This window comes from Papio anubis, chromosome 5 (genome assembly GCF_008728515.1).
Source record: "Papio anubis isolate 15944 chromosome 5, Panubis1.0, whole genome shotgun sequence".
Lineage (NCBI taxonomy): Eukaryota > Metazoa > Chordata > Mammalia > Primates > Cercopithecidae > Papio > Papio anubis.
Window position 1 is genome coordinate 173,760,970 of NC_044980.1, and position 23,457 is coordinate 173,784,426.

General features: G+C 51.7%; 1 protein-coding gene and 3 non-coding genes across 11 annotated transcripts; 1 reads left to right on the forward strand and 3 right to left on the reverse strand.

Annotated features, from left to right (window-relative positions):
* Positions 1 to 2,958: 2,958 nt before the first annotated feature.
* TRNAV-AAC lies at positions 2,959 to 3,031 on the reverse strand. Its single transcript has one exon. It is a non-coding gene; the product is annotated as a tRNA-Val (tRNA).
* A 4,872-nt stretch (positions 3,032 to 7,903) lies between these two features.
* TRNAK-CUU lies at positions 7,904 to 7,976 on the reverse strand. Its single transcript has one exon. It is a non-coding gene; the product is annotated as a tRNA-Lys (tRNA).
* A 349-nt stretch (positions 7,977 to 8,325) lies between these two features.
* On the reverse strand, positions 8,326 to 8,398 carry TRNAV-CAC. Its single transcript has one exon. It is a non-coding gene; the product is annotated as a tRNA-Val (tRNA).
* A 415-nt stretch (positions 8,399 to 8,813) lies between these two features.
* Positions 8,814 to 22,279, forward strand: TRIM41 (tripartite motif containing 41). Of its 8 annotated transcripts, none has more exons than XR_648840.4 (8): positions 8,814 to 10,755; positions 17,250 to 17,345; positions 19,158 to 19,388; positions 19,905 to 19,927; positions 20,127 to 20,254; positions 20,669 to 20,840; positions 21,429 to 21,576; positions 21,847 to 22,279. XR_648840.4 is itself a non-coding variant. In XM_009209732.4 (8 exons), the coding sequence occupies exons 1-8, from the start codon at positions 9,655 to 9,657 to the stop codon at positions 21,870 to 21,872; spliced, it is 1,935 nt and encodes a 644-aa protein (XP_009207996.1). In that variant the 5' UTR covers positions 8,814 to 9,654; the 3' UTR covers positions 21,873 to 22,279. The 8 variants fall into 8 exon arrangements, 6 of the variants coding, with proteins under 6 accessions (XP_009207996.1, XP_009207999.1, XP_009207997.1 ...); XM_009209732.4 differs by having other exon boundaries at positions 20,669 to 20,850; XM_009209735.4 differs by having other exon boundaries at positions 20,669 to 20,850; positions 21,429 to 21,492.
* Positions 22,280 to 23,457: the final 1,178 nt, after the last annotated feature.

Below are 23,457 nucleotides of genomic sequence, written 5' to 3' on the forward strand. Positions count from 1 at the left end.
CCTGACCTAAGGTGACCCACCCGCCTCGGCCTCCCAAAGTGCTGGGATTACAGGCGCGAGCCACCGCGCCCCGCCCGTTTCTAAATATTTTTAAACATGTAATTCGAAACATGACTCCAAAGAGACTGTTTCCTGTACATCTTGTTGCCCCGCCCAGCTAGTTGGCTGATGTTGACTGTGTTGCTTTGCTTTGAATTTGCTTCACAATTTGCTTTGCTTTCCACAAGGAAGACCAATGAGAACTGTCTTACGTTAGCTGAGGCACAAGGCAAAATACACTTAGAGGAGAGTGGCAAAGGACTGAGTGATGGTCCTGGCCTCCCAGAGTCCCAGTGGCCAAGGAAATGCAGAAGGCACTCTGTCAGCAAAGTACAGACTCACTTCAAACCAGTCAGTTGAACAGGACAGTAGGAGTGCGAGGGCGGGTCGGCGGGGAAGGGGTGAGGAGGAAGAAGTTGGGCCGGGGAGAACACTCTGGGAGAATTCTCCTGCATGGGGTCTTTAAGTTCTAGGATGACTACCGGACTTTCTGATGCGTAAATTCTGGGACGATATACAATTACAATTAAGTGTGAAAGGGCAGTGAGAAAGAAATAGGTTGGCCAGGCGCGGTGGCTCAAGCCTGTAATCAGCACTGGGGGAGGCGAGGCAGGCGGATCCGCGAGGTCAGGAGATCAGAGACCATCCTGGCTAACACGGTAAGAAACCCCATCTCTACTAAAAATACAAAGAAAATTAGCGAGGCCGAGGTGGTGGGCGCCTGTAGTCCCAGCTACTTGGGAGCTGAGGCAGGAAGAATGGCGTGAACCCGGGGGCGGAGCTTGCAGTGAGCCGAGATCAGCGCCACTGCACTCAGCCTGGGGCACAGAGCAAGACTCCGTCTCAAAAAAAAAAAGAGAGAGAGAAAAGAAATAGGCATGACATTGATCTTTTCTGTGAACGTTATGCTAATGCTATCCCAACAAGTTTTGCCATCCCGGGTCTCTGCTTTGATTACGCTTTGTCTGCATTTAAAAGGTATAAAACGTTAAAAAGATTTTACAGGTTTTGCCACTTTTCCTTTTTTTTTTTTAACAGGCTTTGTGCCCAGGCTGCAGTGCGGTGGCGCGATCGTGGCTCCTTCGAATCGGCACAGAATTAGTAACTGGAACTACAGGTATGCACCACCACGCCCGGTTTATATATATATATATATATATATATATATATATATATATATATATATATTATATATTATTCTTTTTTTTTTTTTTTTTTGTGACCAGGTCTCGCGCTGTGTCACCCAGGCTGGAGTGCAGTGGCGCGATCTCGGCTCACTGTCCGCCTCCCAGGTTCACGCCATTCTCCTGCCTCAGCCTCGAGTAGCTTCTGGGACTACAGGCGCCGCCACCACGCCCGGCTGGATTTTTGTATTTTTTAGTAGAGACGGGGTTTCACCGTGTTAGCCAGGATGGTCTCGATCTCCTGACGTGATCCCACCCACCCTCGGCCTCCCAAAGTGCTGGGATTACAGGCTTGAGCCACCGCGCCCGGCCTATATATATATATATATTATTCTAGAGATGGAGCCGAGGGCGGGGGCGGATGGGACAGTCTCACTATGTTGTCTAGGCTGATCTCGAACTCCTAAGCCCAGTTTCTGAGTAGCGGGGGCTACAGGAGCGCGCTGACACGCCCGACCCTTGCTTTGCCACTTAGATGTTGCATTTATTCGACTTTCACTTCGGGCAGAGGTGCTGGGAAAGAGGCGGCTGGGCCCCTGCGGAAGTGTGCCGGTGAGGTGCGAGAAAGCTGGAGGCCGGTTTTCCAGACGGGGAAGCAGCCTGCGCTGCCGGGGCGCACGGCACGTGGTTTCCCCAGGCTTCTGTCCCGCCAGGAGCGCTGTACTAGGGATCCCGACCACCGCTCCGGCTGCTTCTCTGAAGCCTTTGCAGCCTTTTCCCTGCGATTGCCGAAGCCGCCCCCTGGGGAGCGGGCTCCCAACTCACTTGCAGCGTCCCACGGCCCGAAGGCGACGCGCTGCGAGTGAGGACGGGTGCAGAGGGAGGCTGACCGTGACGCCTTGGAAGGGCAGATGGTCCTGTTGACTGCCCTACACCGCCACTGCGGACACAAAAGCCGTGTCCGGGCTGCAGGCGGGCCTGCACTGGGGGCACGCGCCGGGAGCCAGAGCAGGCCACGCGGATGCGAGCCGCGGGGGTGGTCCCGCGGAGGAAGGGTGGTGGCAGGCGCGAGAAGCCAGCGGGGTGGAAAGTCTCAGCCTCGCCCGCGCTCACTGCAGAGGGGTGGGGTGAGAGCCAGCACTCTCCCGCCGCGCGACGCCGCGGGCGTGGGGGTCTGCACCAGTCTGGCTTGCCTTAGAACTCGCTGGAACCCCGCTTTCCACTCAGTCACCGGCAGTCCTCCGCCCGAACCAGCCTGTGTTTCAGTTGAATTTCTCTGTGCCCCGTTTCTTTTCCGTTCCCTGTCCTTTTGCTCCGTCTCACATGTTCCGCTGCCTTATGTGACCTGTCCGTGCCTCAGTGGCCTCATCTGTAAACAGCCCTTCCAGAATGGTTAGGTTCCTCTGCAGGAAGCCCAGGGCCACACCTGCAGACCACTTCATGTGTGGTACACGTTGTAGTTATCGCCATCACTATTGGCCTTCCGGTGCACACCTTCCCCGGCCTGAATTTCCAACCCGAGACTTCTTGCACTTTTCAATCGTTCATCTGTCATTCCGTGGCATTCCCCGTCCGCCGGGACTTTGCAGGCAGACCCTAACAACGACCAGTAAGACCACGTGCTTCTCACCCTGGTATTGTAGACGTAGACGTGGAATACACCGGTTGAAGTTACTTGGCAATGGATTGGAAAATCCGGCTGCTGTATAAGTGTAGTAAAATTAGCGAACGTTTTATACGCACCAGACTCCACAGTAAGAAACCTTTTTAAGCTGGAAGGAAAACTTCGCCTTGTTGTTTCCGCCCGGTTTCGAACCGGGGACCTTTCGCGTGTTAGGCGAACGTGATAACCACTACACTACGGAAACCGACACTCGCCGCGTGCTCTATGATTTTTATAAGTGTTAAAGTCAGCATCCAGGTGTCAGCTTCACCCATTGAGTCACGGCCTTCAGATCCATTCTTCCCCAGAACGCCAGTCTTCTTGTGGTCCTGCGTAACGGTGTTTGTCAAACTGTAAAGCGTGACCTCTAAGGGTACCCCAGTCACCTCCAGCAATTAAAAGCAAAACAAAGCCGGGCGCGAGGGCTCACGCCTGTAATCCCAGCATCTTGGGAGGCCGAGATGGGCGGATCACGAGGTCAGGAGTTCGAGACCATCCTGGCTAACACGGTGAAACCCCGTCTCTACTAAAAATACAAAAAATTAGCCGGGCGAGGTGGCGGCGCCTGTAGTCCCAGCTACTCGGGAGGCTGAGGCAGGAGAATGGCGTGAACCCGGGGGGGCGGAGCTTGCAGTGAGCCGAGATCGCGCCACTGCACTCCAGCGTGGGCGACAGAGCGAGACTCCGTCTCGAATAATAATGATAAACAAAACAAAACAAAGAACTAGCGAGCATCGCGGGAGGAAATGTGGGGAAAAGAGAGATCAGACTGTTACTGTGTCTGTGTAGAAAGAAGTAGACATAAGAGACTCCATTTTGTTCTGTATTAAGTAAAATTCTTCTGCCTTGAGATGCTGTTAGTCTGTAACCCTAGCCCCAACCCTGTGCTCGCAGAGACATGTGCTGTGTTGACTCAAGGTTTAATGAATTTAGGGCTATGCAGGATGTGTTTTGTTAAAAAAGTTCTGGAAGGAAGTATGTTTGTTAAAAGTCATCACCATTCTCTAATCTCAAGTACCCAGGGACACAAACACTGCGGAAGGCCGCAGGGACCTCTGCCTAGGAAAGCCGGGTATTGTCCGAGGTTTCTCCCCATGTGACAGTCTGAGATACGGCCTCGTGGGAAGGGAAAGACCTGACCGTCCCAGGCCTAACACCCGTAAAGGGTCTGCGCTGAGGAGGGTTAGTGAGAGAGGAAGGCCTCTTTGCAGTTGAGATAAGAGGAAGGCATCTGTCTCCTGCTCCTTCCTGGGCAATGGAATGTCTCGGTGTAAAACCCGATTGTATGTTCTATTTACTGAGATAGAAGAAAACCACCTTAGGGCTGGAGGTGAGACGTGCTAGCGGCAATGCTGCTCTTTAATGCTCTGAGATGTTTGTGTACCTGCACAGGAGGCACAGCACCTTTCCTTAAACTTATTTATGACACAGAGACCTTTGTTCACATGTTTTCCTGCTGACCCTCTCCCCGCTATTACCCTATTGTCCTGCCACATCCGCCTCTCCGAGATGGTAAAGATAATGATCAATAAATACTGAGGGAACTCAGAGACGAGTGCCAGCGGGCGCGGGTCCTCCCTGTGCTGAGCGCCGGTCCCCTGGGCCCACTTTTCTTTCTCTATACTTTGTCTCTGTGTCTCTTTCTTTTCTCAGTCTCTCGTCCCACCGACGAGAAACGCCCACAGGTGTGGAGGGGCAGGCCACCCCTTCAAGGAAAGGCAAATGTACCTTCCAAGGCTTCCCTACTGGTTCTTTCTCTTCCAGGGAAGACAGCCAGAGGTTTTAATTTTCACATAATTTGTGCTCTAGGGGCAGTAATGACAGAGAGGATTGAAAAAATGCAAAATGCATTCAAAACACACGATATTTGAATATATTTTGTTAAAATGTAAATTAAAGTAAATGTAAAAATCAAAAAGTGAAATTTCTATGTCCTTTCAAAAATTATTTATTCTATGAATTATGCATAAGTATTAAAATAAAGGACAAAATATAAATTAACGAATATCAAAATTTTAAGTCAGTTTTTAAAAATAAATCTGAAATTTTTATTACTTTTTTTTTTTTTTTTGAGGCGGAGTCTCATGCTGTGTCACCCAGGCTGGGTCGGTGGCCAATCTCGGCTCACTGCAAGCTCCGCCTCCCAGGTTCAGGCCATTCTCCTGCCTCAGCCTCGGTAGCTGGGACTGTCCCGCCACCCGCGCCCGGCTAGTTTTGTATTTTAGTAGAGGCGGGGTTTCACCATGTTAGCCAGGATGGTCTCGATCTCTCCTGACCTCGTGATCGCCCGCCTCGGCCTCCCAAAGTGCTGGGATTACAGGCTTGAGCCACCGCGCCCGGCCTTTATTACTTTTTAAGAGTTCAATGAAAAATTTTAGGTATTTTTATAAAAATAGAACTCGTGAATCCTAGCATCCAAGGTGCGCACGTATGTAGAGTTGGAATGACGCTTAACGCCTGTCATATGGAGATCGGCATATATGTAAATTTAAAAGTAGCGATTGCTTAATATTGTGAAACGTTTTTCCGTTCCCACGCCTAATTTCCGAATACCTGGAGAGCTTGGAAGGGAGGCGCAGTCCTGCTGATCAGGGATCCTTGCTGCCTCTGTGACCCCGAAGGCCCGCTCCATTCGGCGCAGGGCGGGAGTCCTTCTTGTGTGAGTCTGATTCTCTGGTCAAGGTCACCATAGGCCTCCAGGAGGCCCAATCCATGGACGCCTTCTCTTACCAGACCATGTGCTGAACTGGACGCTGCCAATCTCCTTTGCACTGCGGCACCCTCGGCCTGGGTGGACGCTTCGCTGCAGGCTTTTCTCCCATCCCGACTCCGCCTCCGAGCGCCCGAGGCTGACCCTGGAGCTCCACATCGGCTTGCAGCAGGACCCACACCTTCGCTCCGTCTCTGGTTCCAGCAAGAACTGTTCCCCCAAGCTTCAGATCCACGCGTGTCTTGGGCGGTTTTTCCAGATATCGCACAACATCTAACGCCCAACCTGTTCCAGACCGAAGTCATTGTTTTTTCCTTCCCTCCCCTCCCGCATCCTCAGCCTGTGATCTCGATTGTGGAACTACCCAAATCTTTCGCCGTTGCAAGCCGTGCATCCGGCTCCTTCACCTGCGTCTCCCTCTGGCTGCCACCTCCTGTATGGACCAGGCCTGTGTCCTTCCAGCCGGTCTCCCACAGTCTTAATCCCACTCATACTCCCTGTTTGCATCATTCCTGAAGGAACCCCCTGAAATAGAAATCAGAGTGAGTCCCTCAGTCTCCCCAGGCCCCATCACCACAGGGTTTGGGAGGAGGCCAAAGATCCCAACAGGTTCCATGTGTTTGTCCTGCTTCTCTGAGTGTTGAACGCTTGCCGCCTTTGTGCTCGGAGCAGCTTGGGTCACCTGCCTGGAGGGGCATCCCAAATCTAACCTGGCCAGAGCGGCGATGGGTGGAAGGGGTGGAGAGAAGAGAAAGCACGAATTGTAGCAAAAAGCTCCAGCGGGCGTTCCCTTGGCTTGCTGGAGGACAAAAAAGAGAAGCCTGTCCACTTCATCTCCACTTTAATGAAAAAGCCAGAATCCTTTAAGAATGTTTTCCAGTCCCAGTGAAAGTGGTAAAAAAAAAAAAAAAAAAAAAAAAAAACCCTGAAACCACAGTCTGCAAAAGAATCCGAAATAATTTGTGCAAGACGAAATGTCAAACTTCAAACTCTTTGAACACCAGCTTGTTTAGACTCTTCCTGATGTTCCAAGACCACAGCCCCAGTAACTCACGTGCTAGGATTTTACTAGCGACTCTATTTACAAACTCTGACCAGCTTCTGCCCAGACCGCCCTCACAGACTACATAGCCCTGCTAAGTCTCCACTTTGATACACGTCTGAGACAGAAGAGGATGCTATCTTTGCTCAGTGAGTTTAAACCAGCTTTCTATGATCAACAGACTTCTCTCGGGGTGTGGTGTGTATGCGGAGGAGACTTCGACAGCTTAAAAATACAAAACGGGGCCGGGCGCGGCGGCTCACGCCTGTGATCCCAGCACTTTGGGAGGCTGAGGCAGGAGGATCACGAGGTCAGGAGATCGAGATCGTCCTGGCCAACATGGTGAAACCCCGTTTCTACTAAAATAGAAAAAATTAGCCAGGCGTGGTGGCGGGCGCCTGTAGTCCCAGCTATTCAGGAGGAATCGCTTGAACCCGGGAGGCGGAGATTGTAGTGAGCCGAGGTGGTGCCACTGCACTTCAGCCTGGCGACATAGCAAGACTCCATCTAAAAGAAAAAAAAAAAAAAAAAGAAAGAAAGAAAGAAAGAGAAAAAAGAAAAAAGGGCTATATTTGCAGGACTAATTTCGAGGCCATTCTGAGCTCAGGCGATCCTCCCGCCTTGACTTACCCAAAGTATTGGGATTGCAGGCATGAGCCACCGCGGCGCATGGCCCGTTTTTATCTTTATTTATGTATGGGGGAAACATGGAGGCTGGTATGTGTGGGGCAACATCTCACAAATACAGACTCTTAAAATCAAGAGCATGAAAAAGAATATACGGAAGACAAGTGTCTCAGATTACACAAAGCATCTTTCTTGACAGGGAGTCGAAAGCAGGTCGCAGCGAGGCAAACGCGGAATCCTAACCCCTAAATATCCCAGCAACGTGGGAGTGAATCAGATAGGTTTTGACGCTCACAAACGCCTGGGGTCATCCTGCGGTCTCACCCCGGTTTCGGCAAACCATGCTGTTCCCTCCAGCACAGCAAGTTTCCGACACGGGGGCAGGCCGTCTGGTAAACAGAAAGTGCCTAATATGTGCTGCCCGTGGGTTACAGCAAAGGATCATGCATGCAGAACCCGCGGTGCTGGCCTGAAGGAACTGGTCCGCAGGGAGCCGCTTCTCATTCTTGCTCGGAGAGTTAGCGAGAGTTGTGAGAACTCTGCTCCGGGGCTTCTGCACAACGATCAAAGACCACCCAGTTAAGCCCAAGCTCTAGCCCACCGTTAACTAATCCGCTACCCATTAGATCTTGGTCCAGAAGATGACCGTTCGTGCACTTAGATAACACGGCTTGCCTTACCCTTTCCAAAAGGAACTCCGCCCAACGTGGGGCTCGAACCCACGACCCTGAGATTAAGAGTCTCATGCTCTACCGACTGAGCTAGCCGGGCAGCTCGCCCAACATTATAACTTTGTCTCTGAAGACGGAGGTTGCCCGCAGAGGTGTAGGCACGTTTCAACTGTACAAGTACTAAGGAGCGCCTGCGCCTGGCTCTGTTCTAGGCACTAGGGCCGAGGATCTGAAATCTACGGATTCCTTTGCATGTGATGGCTGCATAGGCTTCAGAAGGGAAGAGCAAGAGATTAGGTGAGGTGTAAAACCTGAATTTACACTGCGAGAATTTATTAAGGACGTGGTATGAGTTCCTGTTCCTCCGAAGCGCAGGCCACACATGTCCTTCCAACCGGGTGACCTGGCCTCGGGAGAGAAATTCTCCTGAACAGGCCCCAAAAAAAGCGTGTTTCCGCCCGGTTTCGAACCGGGGACCTTTCGCGTGTGAGGCGAACGTGATAACCACTACACTACGGAAACTGCCTGAGTTAACGTTTCTCCAGCATCGTCCTCAAGATACACGTGGCTGCGAAGGCCAGGAAGGCGCTAGGCCCTCGCCCTCGTGGGACAGACCCAGGGACCCCTGCCGCGGCCGGCTGAGTGGTGTCCAGGTTCTGGAGCCAGACTTGTCTACCGCGGCCGGGTCCGCAGCTCCTGTAATGGCCGAGCATAGTTCACCCACGAGTGTTCGTGGTTTTTGGCGCGTTTGATCTGACATCCTCAGAGGCCTGACCGGACCCCTCTAGGAAGCACGACGTCCCCCTGGAGTTTTCCCGCGAGCCGCCTCTCCGAGAGCAGGGTAAGTAGGTCCTGCAGGCCCAGCCCTGGCGTCACGCCGTGTTTGGCACTCACTGGAGATTCTGTACATAAATCATTGCCTCGTCATTTTCCTCGCATCAAACAACATTTATTTGTTTTTATTATGTATCGACATCAAATCTCTATAAAAATAAATTTTAAAGAGCTATTTAAGCACCAAGTATTATTTCTACCGCACAAAGCATCTATTTTTGCGGAGATGCTGTGAGAATGTAGATGTAATGATTCGTCACCACTTCTTTACTGCTGGGCAGTTAGGGAAGTTCATCTAAACCATGAGACTGTGTCCGGTTGGCAGTTTCCACCTTGGATGCGGAACGCCGACTACAGTTGGGGAAGGGTTGGGCGTCTGCGGCCCGATCGGCCGAGCGCTTTCTCAGGCCCCGCCCCCGGTCCGAGCCGTACGACCCTCTGAGTCCTCCACAACAAAGTCTTCTGCCTAGAAGGGCCGGAAGTACTTCAGGGCGCTCCGCGGACCCACCCCCTCGCTTCCGGCATTGGCGGTGCGGCGTACCGGCTGCAGTCGGCTGTGTCGGGAGGGTAGGATGGCGCCTGGCCGATGCGGTCATAGCACCGAAAGCAGACGGCCACCAAGCGCTCCCCCCACCCCCCGAAGTTTCTCCCCAGCGGCGGGGGATGGGGGTAGGCGGTTCCTCTGTTCTTTCTGCGTTCGCCGCGGTCCCGCACCACAGAGACGTGGGCCTCCACCGTCCTAGCCCTACCGCCCTGTTCTGTAGTGCGGGCTAGAGCGTCTCCTTGCCATTTCCTGTCGCCCTGGGGCCCCGCGGGGGAAAAAGGGGGAGTAGCACGAGAGCGGAGGGAAGTCGAGAGCTTAGGTGGTGTGTAGACGCCGGAAGTATTGGGAAGGAGGCCGGAAGCTAGGGGCGGGGCCAGGAAGTGAGGAGGGGCGGGGGTTTATGAGGAGTCCAAGGAGCATAGGGGCAGATTTGCACTCAGAGCCACCTGAGGGACTTGGCGGTGGTGCCCAGCACTGTCCCCTCCCCTCGCAGAGACACGGTTGTCGTTTGGGAGTAGGGAACACTGTGTGGCGGGGTGGGTTGGCGGGAGGACATCTCTCTGGCTGCCCTTGGGGCGAGGTGTGGAGGGGCAGGGCTGGGGGTGGAGCTGGGTCGCCAGGGCGTCGGTGGGGAAGACCCCCGCCCCTCGCCCCCCCATCGCACCTCTACACTGGCTGGCTGGACACTAAGATGGCTGCCGTTGCCATGACACCCAACCCTGTGCAGACCCTTCAGGAGGAGGCGGTGTGCGCTATCTGCCTCGATTACTTCACGGACCCCGTGTCCATCGGCTGCGGGCACAACTTCTGCCGAGTTTGTGTAACCCAGTTGTGGGGTGGGGAGGATGAGGAGGACAGAGATGAGTTAGATCGGGAGGAGGAGGAGGAGGACGGAGAGGAGGAGGAAGTGGAGGCTGTGGGGGCTGGCGCGGGGTGGGACACCCCCATGCGGGATGAAGACTACGAGGGTGACATGGAGGAGGAGGTCGAGGAGGAAGAAGAGGGTGTGTTCTGGACCAGTGGCATGAGCAGGTCCAGCTGGGACAACATGGACTATGTGTGGGAGGAGGAGGACGAAGAAGAAGACCTGGACTACTACCTGGGGGACATGGAGGAGGACCTGAGGGGGGAGGATGAGGAGGACGAGGAGGAAGTGCTGGAGGAGGATGAGGAAGAGGATCTAGACCCCGTCACCCCACTGCCCCCGCCTCCAGCCCCTCGGAGGTGCTTCACATGCCCCCAGTGCCGAAAGAGCTTTCCTCGGCGGAGCTTCCGCCCCAACCTGCAGCTGGCCAATATGGTGCAGGTGATTCGGCAGATGCACCCAACCCCTGGTCGAGGGAGCCGTGTGAGTGATCAGGGCATCTGTCCCAAACACCAAGAAGCCCTGAAGCTCTTCTGCGAGGTAGACGAAGAGGCCATCTGTGTGGTGTGCCGAGAATCCAGGAGCCACAAACAGCACAGCGTGGTGCCATTGGAGGAGGTGGTGCAGGAGTACAAGGTGAGAGACGTACCGAGAGAAGATGGGAGTTTAGTCGGGGGCGGAGAGGAAGTAAGGGGAGCTGAGGAAAGGAAACATCTCTTGGCCCATCAAAGAACCTCATGGTATTGATGAGCTGAGTTTGCTTGTCTAAGCACTTACTGCCAGCAAGGTGGGTTAGAATGAGAAGGATTCTGTACGCAGAGCAGATGCAGTGAAGACGACCAGTCTTCATTTGCTTTGATGGCTTCCTCAAAGCAAATAGAGCAAAGCCGGTGATGCCAGATCAGGTCTCTAGAACTTTACCAGCAGTCTGGCTTGCTTTCTGGTGAGTCTTAAGTCTGTCCTTGACGGAGACACCTAGAGATGGAAAGAACTGGGGGCTTCAAAGGACAAGGAAAGGCTCAGAAGCAGGAACACAGAGATAACCGCTAGTGTCAGTGTCAGACCCAAATGCTTGCCTCCCAGTGGGTTCCCCACCCACCACGATGTGGTTTGGTTCTGCCTTCAAGGACTTTTGTTGGCTCTGTCACTCTTATGTACTGACTAGAAAAGAGCTTTTCAGTCAGAAGACCTGGCTCTGCAAGTTGCACTGTCAAATCTTGTTTGTCTCTGTGTGTCTTTGAACTTTTAATTTATCCAGGATTGATAGTTAATATTCTCTGGACATTTGTATGTATACCAGGCACTGTACTAGGCACTTTTCATGGACCGTCTCTTTAAAACCCAAACAACACTGTGAGTTTGATATGTTTTCCATTCCCATTTTATAGATTGGGAAAGAGAGTCAGAGAGGCTTTAAGTACCATACAGAGGACCACAGAGCTTCAGTAATAATTGACTTAGTTATTTGCTGACCCTTCCCCTGGTGTATACTAACAACGCCACCACCATTTGGATGTCTGTTGTTTGACTTTTCTGATGTGACTTTCTTGGAGTCTGATTCTAGTTTGACAAATATCTTGCCCCTACTTCTCATTTTGACTTTCCTTTGGACATAGGTAAAGGAGATTTGTCTGCAAGGCAGCCAGCACAAATAGCACTACTTAGTGAAGGCCTGGATGGGTTTGGAGCAGTGGGACCAGGAGGAGGAGAGGGTAGCCTCTGTGTGGTCTGCTCAGAGCTTGTTTGTTTTATGACTCATGTTTTCACACCTGATTTCCTGCCATAACTTCATTTAGGTACTGTTTTTGTTACCCCAATTTTAGAGTAATGTGTGTAGGACTTCTCAGCCCTGAGTGGTACAGCTAGACAAACCTACATTACTTCATCACAAGTAACTATTGCTTCTACGGAGTGATTTTTTTTTTTTTTTTTTAATTTTTTGAGACAGAGTCTCACTGTGTTGCCCAGGGTGAAGTGCAGTAGCATGATCTCGGCTCACTGCAACCTTCACCTCCCGGGTTCAAGTGATTCTCCTGCTTCAACCTCCTGAGTATCTGGGATTACAGGTGCCACCACACCCGGCTGATTTTTGTATTTTTAGTAGAGATTGGGTTTCGCCATATTGGCCAGGCTGGTCTGAATTTCCTGACTGCAGGTGATCCGCCCGCCTTGGCCTCCCAAAGTGCTGGGATTACAGACATGAGCCACCATGCCTGGCTACACGATGATTGTTTCACCTGCCTGATTGTTGGAATACTAGGGGAGGTTTTGAAAAATACAGTGGGTCCTTCCACTAGAGTTTGTGAATCAGTGAGTAGGAGAAAATCTTTAAAAAGCCCAGTCTAGCATGGGGATCACTGCGTTGGTAACGTTGCCTAGCTATTGGGCCCTACATTTTTAGCAGAGATTGTGAGCTCCTGTTGTCCTTTCTTTTTATCTTCTCAGTTCCTAATTAACCATAGTCATCATATCATGTGTGGTCACTTTCTGACCAGGAACCCAGGCCAGACTATCCATGGACATTCCACCCCTTCTGTTTCACCTCCCCCTGTAGGACTGCTCCAAAGAGCTTCTGAAACTGGATTTTAATTTGCATTGGCCAAATCTGTTCAATGCCAGCTGCCTGAAAATCCCATATTAGGTCCTGAAGTAGGTGAGGAATTAAAAAAAGTCATAATCTCTTTGCTTTTTCTTTATTTATTTTTTGAGACAGAGTTCCGCTCTTGTTGCCCAGGCTGGAGGGCAATGGCACGATCTTGGCTCACCACAACCTCTGCCTCCTGGGTTCAAGCGATTCTCCTGCCTCAGCCTCCCGAGTAGCTGGGATTCCAGGCATGTGCCACCACACTGGCTAAGTTTTTGTATTTTTAGTAGAGAAGGGGTTTCTCCATGTTGATCAGACTGATCTCGAACTTCTGACCTCAGGTGATCTGCCTGCCTTGGCCTCCCAGAGTGCTGGGATTGCAGGCGTGAGCCACCGCGTCTGCTGGGATTGCAGGCGTGAGCCACCGCGTCTGGCCTCACCGCGTCCGGCCGCACTCTCTTTTCTTGATCTGTTTACTGGGTTCTGCAGTTTGGGAGGCCGTATACACATACTTAATCTGACGTTTAGTGAGGAGTAAATGTAAATACATAGTTTTATTGTATAGAACTAATTTGAGTGATTCGCTTTCTGACTTAATAGGCTATTTTACAAGTGGGTCATTTTTTCTTTATTTTATTTTTTTTTTTTTGAGATGGAATCTTGCTCTGTTGCCCAGGCTGGAGTGCAGTGGCACGATCTTGGCTCACTGTAAGCTCCGCCTCCCGGGTTCCCGCCATTCTCCTGCCTCAGCCTCCCGAGTAGCTGGGACCACAGGTGCCCGCCACCTCGCCCGGCTACCTGTTTTATATTTTTAGTAGAGACGGGGTTTCACCATGTTAGCCAGGATGGTCTCAATCTCCTGACCTCGTGATCTGCCTGCCCTGGCCTCCCAAAGTGCTGGGATTACCGGCGTGAGCCACCACACCCGGCCACAAGTGGGTCATTTATTCTTTTCAGATATGTACATGCAGTAACCAACAGTAGCTTGGCATAATGTTGTTTTGTAAAATTTTTTTCATCGAATAGGTAGTAACACACAATGATATGTAAGTATGGTTCCTGAACAGTTACATGTTTGTTTTGTTTTGTTTTTAGACAGGGTCTCTCTCTGTAGCCAGGCTAGAATGCAGTGGCACAATCATAGCTCACTGCATCCTTGACCTTCTGGGCTCAGGTGATCCTGAGTAGTAGCTGGGACTGGAGGTGTGTGTGCCATCATGCCCAGCTGGGTTTTTTTTTTTTTTTTTTTTGTAGAGACAGAGTCTTGCTGTGTTGCTCAGGCTGGTCTTAAACTACTGGCCTCAAGCAGTCTTCCCATTTTGGCCCCTCAAAGTGCTGGGATTTCTTTTCTTGATGTGTTTACTGGGCTCTGGAATTTGGGAGGCCGTATACACATATTTAATCTGACATTAAGTGATGAGTAGGTACATACAGTACCTACTCATAACCGTCTGGCCGACAGTTAAATGTTTTGAAAATTGGCCGGGCGCGGTGGCTCATGCCTGTAATCCCAGCACTTTGGGAGGCCAAGGCAGGCAGATCATGAGGTCAAGAGATCGAGACCATCCTGGCTAACATGGTGAAACCCCGTCTCTACTAAAAATACAAAAATTAGCTGGGCGTGGTGGCGGGCGCCTGTAGTCCCAGCTACTCGGGAGGCTGAGGCAGGAGAATGGTGTGAACCTGGGAGGCGGAGCTTGCAGTGAGCCGAGATCGCACCGCTTCACTCCAGCCTGGGTGACAGAGCAAGACTCCGTCTCAAAAAAAAAAAAAAAAAAGTTTTGAAAATTTCTCTTATAACTGGCTGGGTGTGGTGGCTCACGCCTGTAGTCCTAGCACTTTGGGAGGCCCAGGCAGGTGGATCACTTGAAGTCAGGAGTTCAAGACCAGCCCAGCCAACATAGTGAAATTCCGTCTCTACTAAAAATACAAAATTAGCCGGCATGGTGGCGGGCGCCTGTAATCGCAGCTACTCAGGAGGCTGGGGCAAGAGAATCGCTTGAACCTGGGAGGCAGAGGTTGCAGTGAGCCAAGACTGTGCTACTGCATTCCAGCCTGGGCAACACAGTGAGACTCTGTCTCAAAAAAAAAAAAGAAAATATATCTGAAATAGTACTCTATTTGAATTTGTGCTTACTAATTTTTGTTTTGGTCAGCAATTTAGGAGCCAGGCGCAGTGGCTCACACCTGTAGTCCCAGCACTCTGGGAGGCTGAGGCAGGCAGATCACTTGAGGCCAGGAGTTCAAGACTAGCCTGGCCAACATGGTGAAACCCCGTCTCTACTAAAAATACAAAAATTAGCCAGGCGTGGTGGCGGGCGCCTTTAATCTCAGCTACTTGGGAGGCTGAGGCAGGAGAATCGCTTGAACCCAGGAGGTGGATGTTGCAGTGAGCCGAGATGGCGCTGCTGCACTCCAGTCTAGGCGACAGAGCAAGACTCTGTCTCAAAAATAAATAAATAAGAAAAACACTAAATGGTAAATTTAAGCATTATAAATTCTGAATTAATGGAGAAATTATAGACTACTGTAGAAAAGTAGAAAGTTATATCAGAAGGCCGAATTTTGTGTAGTTCATGCTATTTTCATGAGTTGACTATAATTCCATTATGACTAATTTTATCTACAACCACTTGTCCTGTACAACAACTGCCGTTTGCACTCTGGCTTGGTAAACTCTTTAGTTCAGGTCATCATCAGGATGTCACTGGCAGCTTAAGGTATAGGGAGCAAATATTAGATCACATTTACTGATCTTTCGCTACGTGCCAGGCACTGCAGTAGTGTGCTGTCCATGAGGTCCATTCTCTTCTTCTTTGAAGCTGAGGAAACCGAAAGCATGGCTTGCCTGAGGTCACTTCACTTCACTCTGGTCCTGATTGGAGTCTAGGCTTGAGCCCTCCTACCCTATATTATCTCTCAAAGAAAAGGAGACAGAAAGGCTAGAAGAAGACATAAAAAAGGAAACAGCAAATAGGTAGGGCTTATTCTACTCATTCTGGGCTAACAGCCCTTTAAAGAAAAATATTTGGCTACAAATTGTAGAAACACAGAGCTCATGTGCCTATTGGCTGTAACGGTTAGAACCTTTGGAGGAGGGGTTTTGGTTTTGTTTCCCGTTTAGCAAGTGGTTGAGCAGGAGAGAAAGCAGATGAGGAGAAAGAAGCAAAGAAGTTGAAATAAGTAAAGTGTGGGCAGGGACTCCACAGTGTCCTGCAGGAGGCACGCTTGTCAATTATTGGTGCCCTGGGAAGTAATGTATTAGATATTTCTTGGGATCACAGAGGAAGTTGGGGGTGGGGAGGATCAGGGCCGTTTTCAGGGAGCTGTTTTAAGGGAAGAATACCTTGGGCCAAGTGGAGAAAGGCACTCCCAGACAGAGGGAACAGCATGGAATTATACTCAGGAAATGGCAAGTAATGTTATGTGGTCAAACCTCTTAAGCGTCTGTGTGGAAGGCGTTGAGTGTAGAGGTGAGGCTAGAAGTGTGGGGTCAATGTTTTGGAAGTGGTGGTGACCCATGGAAGGGTTTTAGCGTAGGCACAAAGTCATCAGAAAAGTATTTAGAGATCTGGGGAAGATTGCCTGTGAAGGGGAAAGGGACCAAAGGTAAGAGCACTCATGGAAAGACTGTGGTGCGGGGCTCAAGCCACTTCCCCCTCAGGTGTGAGTGTGGGGGCTCTCTGGTCTTGAGGCTCCTACCTTTAGAGAATACGTGCAGGGCTGGCCGGGCGCAGTGGCTCATCCCTGTAATCTCAGCACTTTGGGAGGCCAAGGTGGGCAGATCACGAGGTCAGGAGATTGAGACCATACTGGCTAACACGGTGAGGTGAAACCCCGTCTCTACTAAAAATAAAAGACTGAGGCCGGGTGCGGTGGCTCAAGCCTGTAATCCCAGCACTTTGGGAGGCCGAGACGGGCGGTTCACAAGGTCAGGAGATCGAGACCATCCTGGCTAACCCTGTGAAACCCCGTCTCTACTAAAAAATACAAAAAACTAGCTGGGCGAGGTGGCGGGCGCCTGCAGTCCCAGCTACTCAGGAGGCTGAGGCAGGAGAATGGCGTAAACCTGGCAGGCGGAGCTTGCAGTGAGCTGAGATCCGGCCACTGCACTCCAGCCTGGGTGACAGAGCGAGACTCCGTCTCAAAAAAAAAAAAAAGAATGAGCCAGGCGTGGTGGCGGGCACCTGTAGTACCAGCTACTGGGAAGGCTGAGGCAGGAGAATCGCTTGAATCCGGGAGGTGGAGGTTGCAGTGAGTCAAGATCGAGCCACTGTACCCCAGCCTGAGCGACAGAGTGAGACTCTGTCTCCAAAAAAAAAAGAAAAAAAAAAAGGGCTTCTGTAAACGTGCACAGAGGGATTGGAGGCTTTTGTCATCATCTGAAAGAAGAAAGTGGAGGAAGGAGTATAATACTCATTTGACAGCCATTTTTGGGGGTAGGGATAAGGCTTTGACCCATCTTGCTGTAGGGAGGATTGCAGAGGTAGGTTCTGAAGGGCAGGTGCCTCTACCAGCCCCCACTTTTCTTTTTCTGTTTCCTCAGGCCAAACTGCAGGGGCACGTGGAGCCGCTGAGGAAGCACCTGGAGGCTGTGCAGAAGATGAAAGCCAAGGAGGAGAGGCGAGTGACGGAACTGAAGGTGGGTGAATGTCCTCGACAGGGCTGATGGTTACCATGGTCGAGGCAAGGACGGTGAGGCTCCCCACTCTCACAGGTGGTGACTCGGTCCCCTGAGGAGGGACAGCCAAGGCCCGGGAGAGGGCTAGATGCTTTCCCTAGGTGTTGAGGAGAGGGGGGCCTTAGAGAATCAGGAGGCATGTTCATTCCTGGTTCCAAAATGGAGTGGAAACTGAGGCCTGGATTGGAGGGCCTAGGTGCCTGGCCCAAGGCTGCAGAACAGGCTTTCTACCCAAACACCAGAGCCTGAAGGGGGCAAAGCAGAACCCACATAGCAGCCATCAGAGAAGCTGCTGGCCCCAGGATCCATGCAGGCCGTGGACAGAGCAGCCCTGAGCATGAGGCGGACACTGTCCTAGGACACTTCCTCTGTCCTGTGAGGGGGCCAGTGTGTTTAAGCTGGGGCAGGATCTAGTGTATGTTAGCACTGCAGAGACCTAATATTTCCCAGTCCAGTGTTTTCTCAGCCCCCGCCCCCCATTTTCATTATTGCTTGCCCATCTCCAAGGAGTCTTTTAAGGTATTTTTTCCATTCCCCACCTCCGACCTGTTTTCATAACCCCAGCAGGCCCTGCTGGGATGGGCTGGCACTGTGAGCTTCATACACCAAGCCAGGAGCTCCCCTTCTGTCCCTCTTCCCTCCTCCCTTCCCAGCCAGTGCCCGGGCCTTGCCACTACCCAGGGCCCATGGTCACCGCCACCTAAACATTAGGGACTCTGCTGTTGGCAACTGCTAGGCACTGAATGGTAAAGTCTCTTTGGGAGTAGGAAGTCATCCTGCCTCTGGCCAGCTGCCCAAGTTGATACTTTTGGGCTCTCCTGGGTATGGAGGTAACAGGATCTGTGTGCCCCTAGGGTAGAGCAAAACTGACTGTGGCGGCTGTTTCCCTCCCGCATCTGGTCAGTTAGGACCCTCCTCTGGCCTATTACTCACAGCGTCTCCAGCTGATGGTAACTGTGTGAAAGCTGTGCCCACCACCCAGGATGGCCCATCCCTGGGAAATAGGGTGGGAACGGGCAGGAGTTTTTTATGTTACAGGGTATCAAGTACCTACATAATATCCTTGGTTGTTGCCTCTTAGCCCACAAAGCATAAAAATATTTACTCTCTGGACCTTTACAGAAAAAGCTTTTAAGAGTTCTGATCTAGGGCTTTTGGGTGACTTTCTTAAGGTCACTGTGTTTAATGGTTTCGGGACCCTAACTTTATGTCTTGATTCTTGTATTCTTTTATTTATTCATTTCAAAAAATTTTTACCAAGTGCCTCTTCTGGTTGGCGCTATGTCAAGGTCCGAGGACACTGTGGCAAACAGAGACATTCCTAGTCCCTGCCAACCGGAGCTTATGGTACAGTGGGGGAAAGATGTTAAAAGATATGTCATTTAAACACAACATTTCAGTATCGTATGTGCCACAAAGAGATACAGGGAATTTGTGGGGATGGTCCTGATTTAGATCTGGAGAGGAGGGAAGGCTTCTTTTGGAATATTTAAGGTTGGACCTGAAGGATGAGTCAAGGTATGTAGACCAGGTGGAGAGGAGTGTTCCAGGCAGAGGTTAGTGAGTTTGGGGCCACTGTGCTGGGTGCAAGGGGTGGTATCTGGTAAGGCTGAGAAGTAAGGCCGGTAGGAGATGAGCCTCTTTCCAGGACTTCCTTGGACTTGGGGAGTATAGGGCTCCTTTGCCTTGCGTTGAGAAGTGGTAGTTGCAAAACTGGAGGTTATCTTCCTGTGTGTTGAGGTGGTATCTGTCATCCCCTTTGCACCATTCCAGAGCCAGATGAAGTCAGAGCTGGCAGCGGTGGCCTCCGAGTTTGGGCGGCTGACACGGTTTCTGGCTGAAGAGCAGGCAGGGCTAGAACGGCGTCTCCGAGAGATGCATGAAGCCCAGCTGGGGCGTGCGGGAGCCGCGGCCAGTCGCCTTGCAGAGCAGGCTGCCCAGCTCAGCCGCCTGCTGGCCGAGGCCCAGGAGCGGAGCCAGCAGGGGGGTCTCCGGCTGCTCCAGGTGAGCAATGTCCCCTCCCTGTTCCCCCAGCACTCCGTGTTGGCTGTCAGGCAGTGCTTACCAAACACCTGTCCAGAGCTGCCTCTTCTCACTGGGAGGAACCCACAATGATTGAACCTAAAGACCAAAAACATGTTTTAAAGCTGGAAACAGTTAATGTCGAATGTGGTATGTGTGACGATTATACCAGTGAAAAGCATGAAGATTCGGTTGTAGGAGAGGTTTAAATGACAGTTGAGGAAAGGCTTTTTGACAGTGACATCCTGAAAAAGGTGAGCAAGTCATATTGTGGAAATGACAGGATTGGTGGGCTCACAGCAGGAGAGGCGAGTTAGGCATGGTGAGGCATGGGGTGGTTGAAATGGATGTGTGTTCACTGAGGGCCGTGAGCGTGCTGCTTCTCCCTTCCTGCTTAGGCTCAGTCTCTGACTGGAGATCGGGAAAGCTGTCCCTGTGCAGCTGACGCTCTCTTTATCTCTTTCTCCCTCTCCCTCTTTTTGTTTCTCTTATTCCCAGGACATCAAAGAGACTTTCAATAGGTGTGTTCCCGCTCTTTGCCCTTTGTGACCCAGTGGCATCTGGTTCCCGTCCCTGCTTCTCTTGGGTATCCCTCTCCTCTCCTTCCTTCCCCAGGACCTGAGTTTCCATCTCCTGGACCCTCCTCTCCTTCCCCTCAGCTTTTGCTCTTCCCTCTGGGAATATCATGGTCCCACCCCCTGCCCGGTCCCCTTCCTCCAGGTGTGAAGAGGTACAGCTGCAGCCCCCAGAGGTCTGGTCCCCTGACCCGTGCCAACCCCATAGCCATGACTTCCTGACAGATGCCATCGTGAGGAAAATGAGCCGGATGTTCTGTCAGGCTGCGAGAGGTAGGGAGGTCACCTCCACGACCTTCCTTTGCCTTTCCCTTCACAAACCTGAGACTGGGTCCTGAGGGAAGTTGGGTCCCAGGGAAAGTGTAGGGGTTGAGATGGAGCAGGATACAGGCAGCCACTCAGGTTGAGGTTTCAAGCCATTAACAGGTAGTCCTAGTCCAGGCAGGCCTGGAGGGTGGGGGTGGGGTAGAGTGGCAAGAAGAGCCAGGCTGGGGGAAGACCTGTCAGGTGTCTGAGGAACAAGAGGAGAGAGATGGAGCCTGTAGGAAGCTGAGGCTGGCCTCTGGGATGGTGTGGGGAGCTGAATTCAGGGAGGAAGTGGGCAGGAAAGGCCCAGTCTGTGGAGTTGGCTGCTGACAGGGGAACAGCCGTTCCAGCCCTGGCGTATTTGTCCTCCCTCCTCCCAAGTGGACCTGACGCTGGACCCTGACACGGCTCACCCGGCCCTGATGCTGTCCCCTGACCGCCGGGGGGTCCGCCTGGCAGAGCGGCGGCAGGAGGTTGCTGACCATCCCAAGCGCTTCTCGGCCGACTGCTGCGTACTGGGGGCCCAGGGCTTCCGCTCTGGCCGGCACTACTGGGAGGTAGAGGTGGGCGGGCGGCGGGGCTGGGCGGTGGGCGCTGCCCGTGAATCCACCCATCATAAGGAAAAGGTGGGCCCTGGGGGTTCCTCCGTGGGCAGCGGGGATGCCAGCTCCTCACGCCACCACCATCGCCGCCGCCGGCTCCACCTGCCCCAGCAGCCTCTGCTCCAGCGGGAGGTGTGGTGCGTGGGCACCAACGGCAAACGCTACCAGGCCCAGAGCTCGACAGAACAGACGCTGCTGAGCCCCAGTGAGAAGCCACGGCGCTTTGGCGTGTACCTGGACTATGAAGCGGGGCGCCTGGGCTTCTACAATGCAGAGACTCTGGCCCACGTGCACACCTTCTCGGCTGCCTTCCTGGGCGAGCGTGTCTTTCCTTTCTTCCGGGTGCTCTCCAAGGGCACCCGCATCAAGCTCTGCCCTTGATTATCCTGCCACCCGCGGGGGCCCCTCTGGTCAGCACTTGGGGGGCGGGTGGTGGAGGGTGGCCCGTAAGTTTGAGGGGCTCAAAGGCTCTTCCCACTGTTTGTCACTGTGTTGCTTCCCACTCCCCCTTGACCCCAGGCCCCTGCTTCTCCCTCTAGGAGCCTAAAGAACCCTCCTGGCCTCCAGCCCGGCCTTCTCTCACCTACTATGTCTGTCCAGCAGGTCTGCATGGGTCCCTGATAATGAGAACAGCTGCCTGGTCTTCTCTCCCAGTCTGCCTAGCCCAGCCCTGGGACCGGAATTTGAGTAGGGGATGAGGGGAAATTGTAATTTCATTCCTTAACTTCCTTTTCCCCACCCCTGCTCTTCAACCTGTCAGTTCTGAGGCTGGAGGGTTTGGGCAAGACAACATCCCCATTCCAATTCCATCTTCTGATGCAAATTTTAGCTGAGGGATTTGGAAGCCATTTGGGGAGGCAGGCTGGGCCAGAGGGTAGAGCTGGGTAATAAATGTCTATTCTCTGGGGGAGGAGGGATTCTAAACTTTCCTTCCATCCTCAATTTCTACCTCCATAGACCGGCCAGAATTTAGCTTCACTTGAGAGAGATCTGGAATGGTCGCCATGATTGAAACCACGCACCATTACATCGCCCAATAAATTATTTCTTCCCCCGTCCCCTTTCCAGCACTCAACTGAGGAGCAAAGCTCATCCCACCCCCACCCCTCCCAGGTCTGTTCACTGCCAGGCTCCTTTCCCTTGTTCAGTGGAGCTGGCTTTTCTCCCAGCCCCTTTCCATGCCTTTCATTCCATTTGGCAAGCCCTGAGGGGGAGCCTGGGGACGGGTTTGGGTCCCCAAGAGGAGAGCCTTGGGTATAATCTATTTTTCTAGTAACCCCTTGCCTTGTCACATAACAGCTTTTGCCCTCTGCTTTGATGGCTGAGGTGAACTCATGTTCTTTGGGAAAAGGGAAGGTGTGCTGTGGAAATAAAATGTTTATTTGCTTCTCTTGTGAGGTCGTTCCTTTAGGTGAGGGTTTAACTCAGGATTTCCTTTCCAACCCCTGCATTGAGAAGCCACGCAACAGAACTGGTTAGTTGCAGTTAAAGGCATGTTTTGCAACTGTTGTCAGGCAGGCTCCTATTTCAACAGGGATATATAGATCCTGCTCCCCATTTTAATCTCTTACCTAATTTACTAACTCTTCAGTCCACTTAGAGATGTTTGCCACTTCCTGCCATTACTTTGAAGCTGTAGGACTGAGGTTCCCCTAAGAATCTCTATACTCAACAGTTCACAAGCCCAGGTCCTAGGAACACTATTTCCATATATACATGCACTGAAGCCAGGAATGCCTCATCACCATTGAGGGGAGTAGAAAGTGGGTGCATATGGGCCTTCAATATGCTGTAGTTGCTTAGTCATCACAGAAAACTGCAAGGGCAGTGGGGTCTCAAGCCGAATTTTGAACCATTCCATCCCTGTACTGAGGTTTCTATTGGTAAGTGTAATTGTAGTTTAATGGCTCAGTTCTGGCCTTTCACAAGGCATCTAACCTCATAAATAAACTGTGTGTGTGTGTTGGGGGGGGCATTGAGTGACAGGTTATACTAGCAGTTGAAATGTTTAGTAGGGCCAACTTTATGGTTATGTTTATGAATGCTTCCAGACCGACCACCCCAAAACTTTTAACCTCTGAGGAATGCTAGTTGTGAGTTAAGTTCTTCTGGTGAGAACTGCTTTGCAGAATTAAATACCCTTGACTTGCCTCAAAGACCATGTAGACTGCTAACATGAAGTTTAAATTTTCTGAATTATGTTCAAACCTTTAGAGGAATGAGGATTCATCTTTGTTCCGTTCTTATGTGCCAGCGGTTGGACCTGCGGAGTCTGCTTTTCCTAAAAATTGACTGCAACCACTTTGAAATAATCAGTCCTTTCCCTCAAGAAGGTTCCCCAGGTTGAAGGTAGGTCCTGATGATCTGCACCTGGTATGTAGGACGCTGATGGGGTTTAAGTTCAGGGAAACTTCTATGTGACTTCTAACAAACATCCACTTGATGCTCCCCCAATCCTGAGAACTTAGACTGACAGCTCCCCTTCCCCCTCAAGGCCTTGTTTACTTAGTCCACAGCTTGCATCCAGTTTGCTAGTGCAAACTTAATGTGTAAGCAATGTAGATAGGA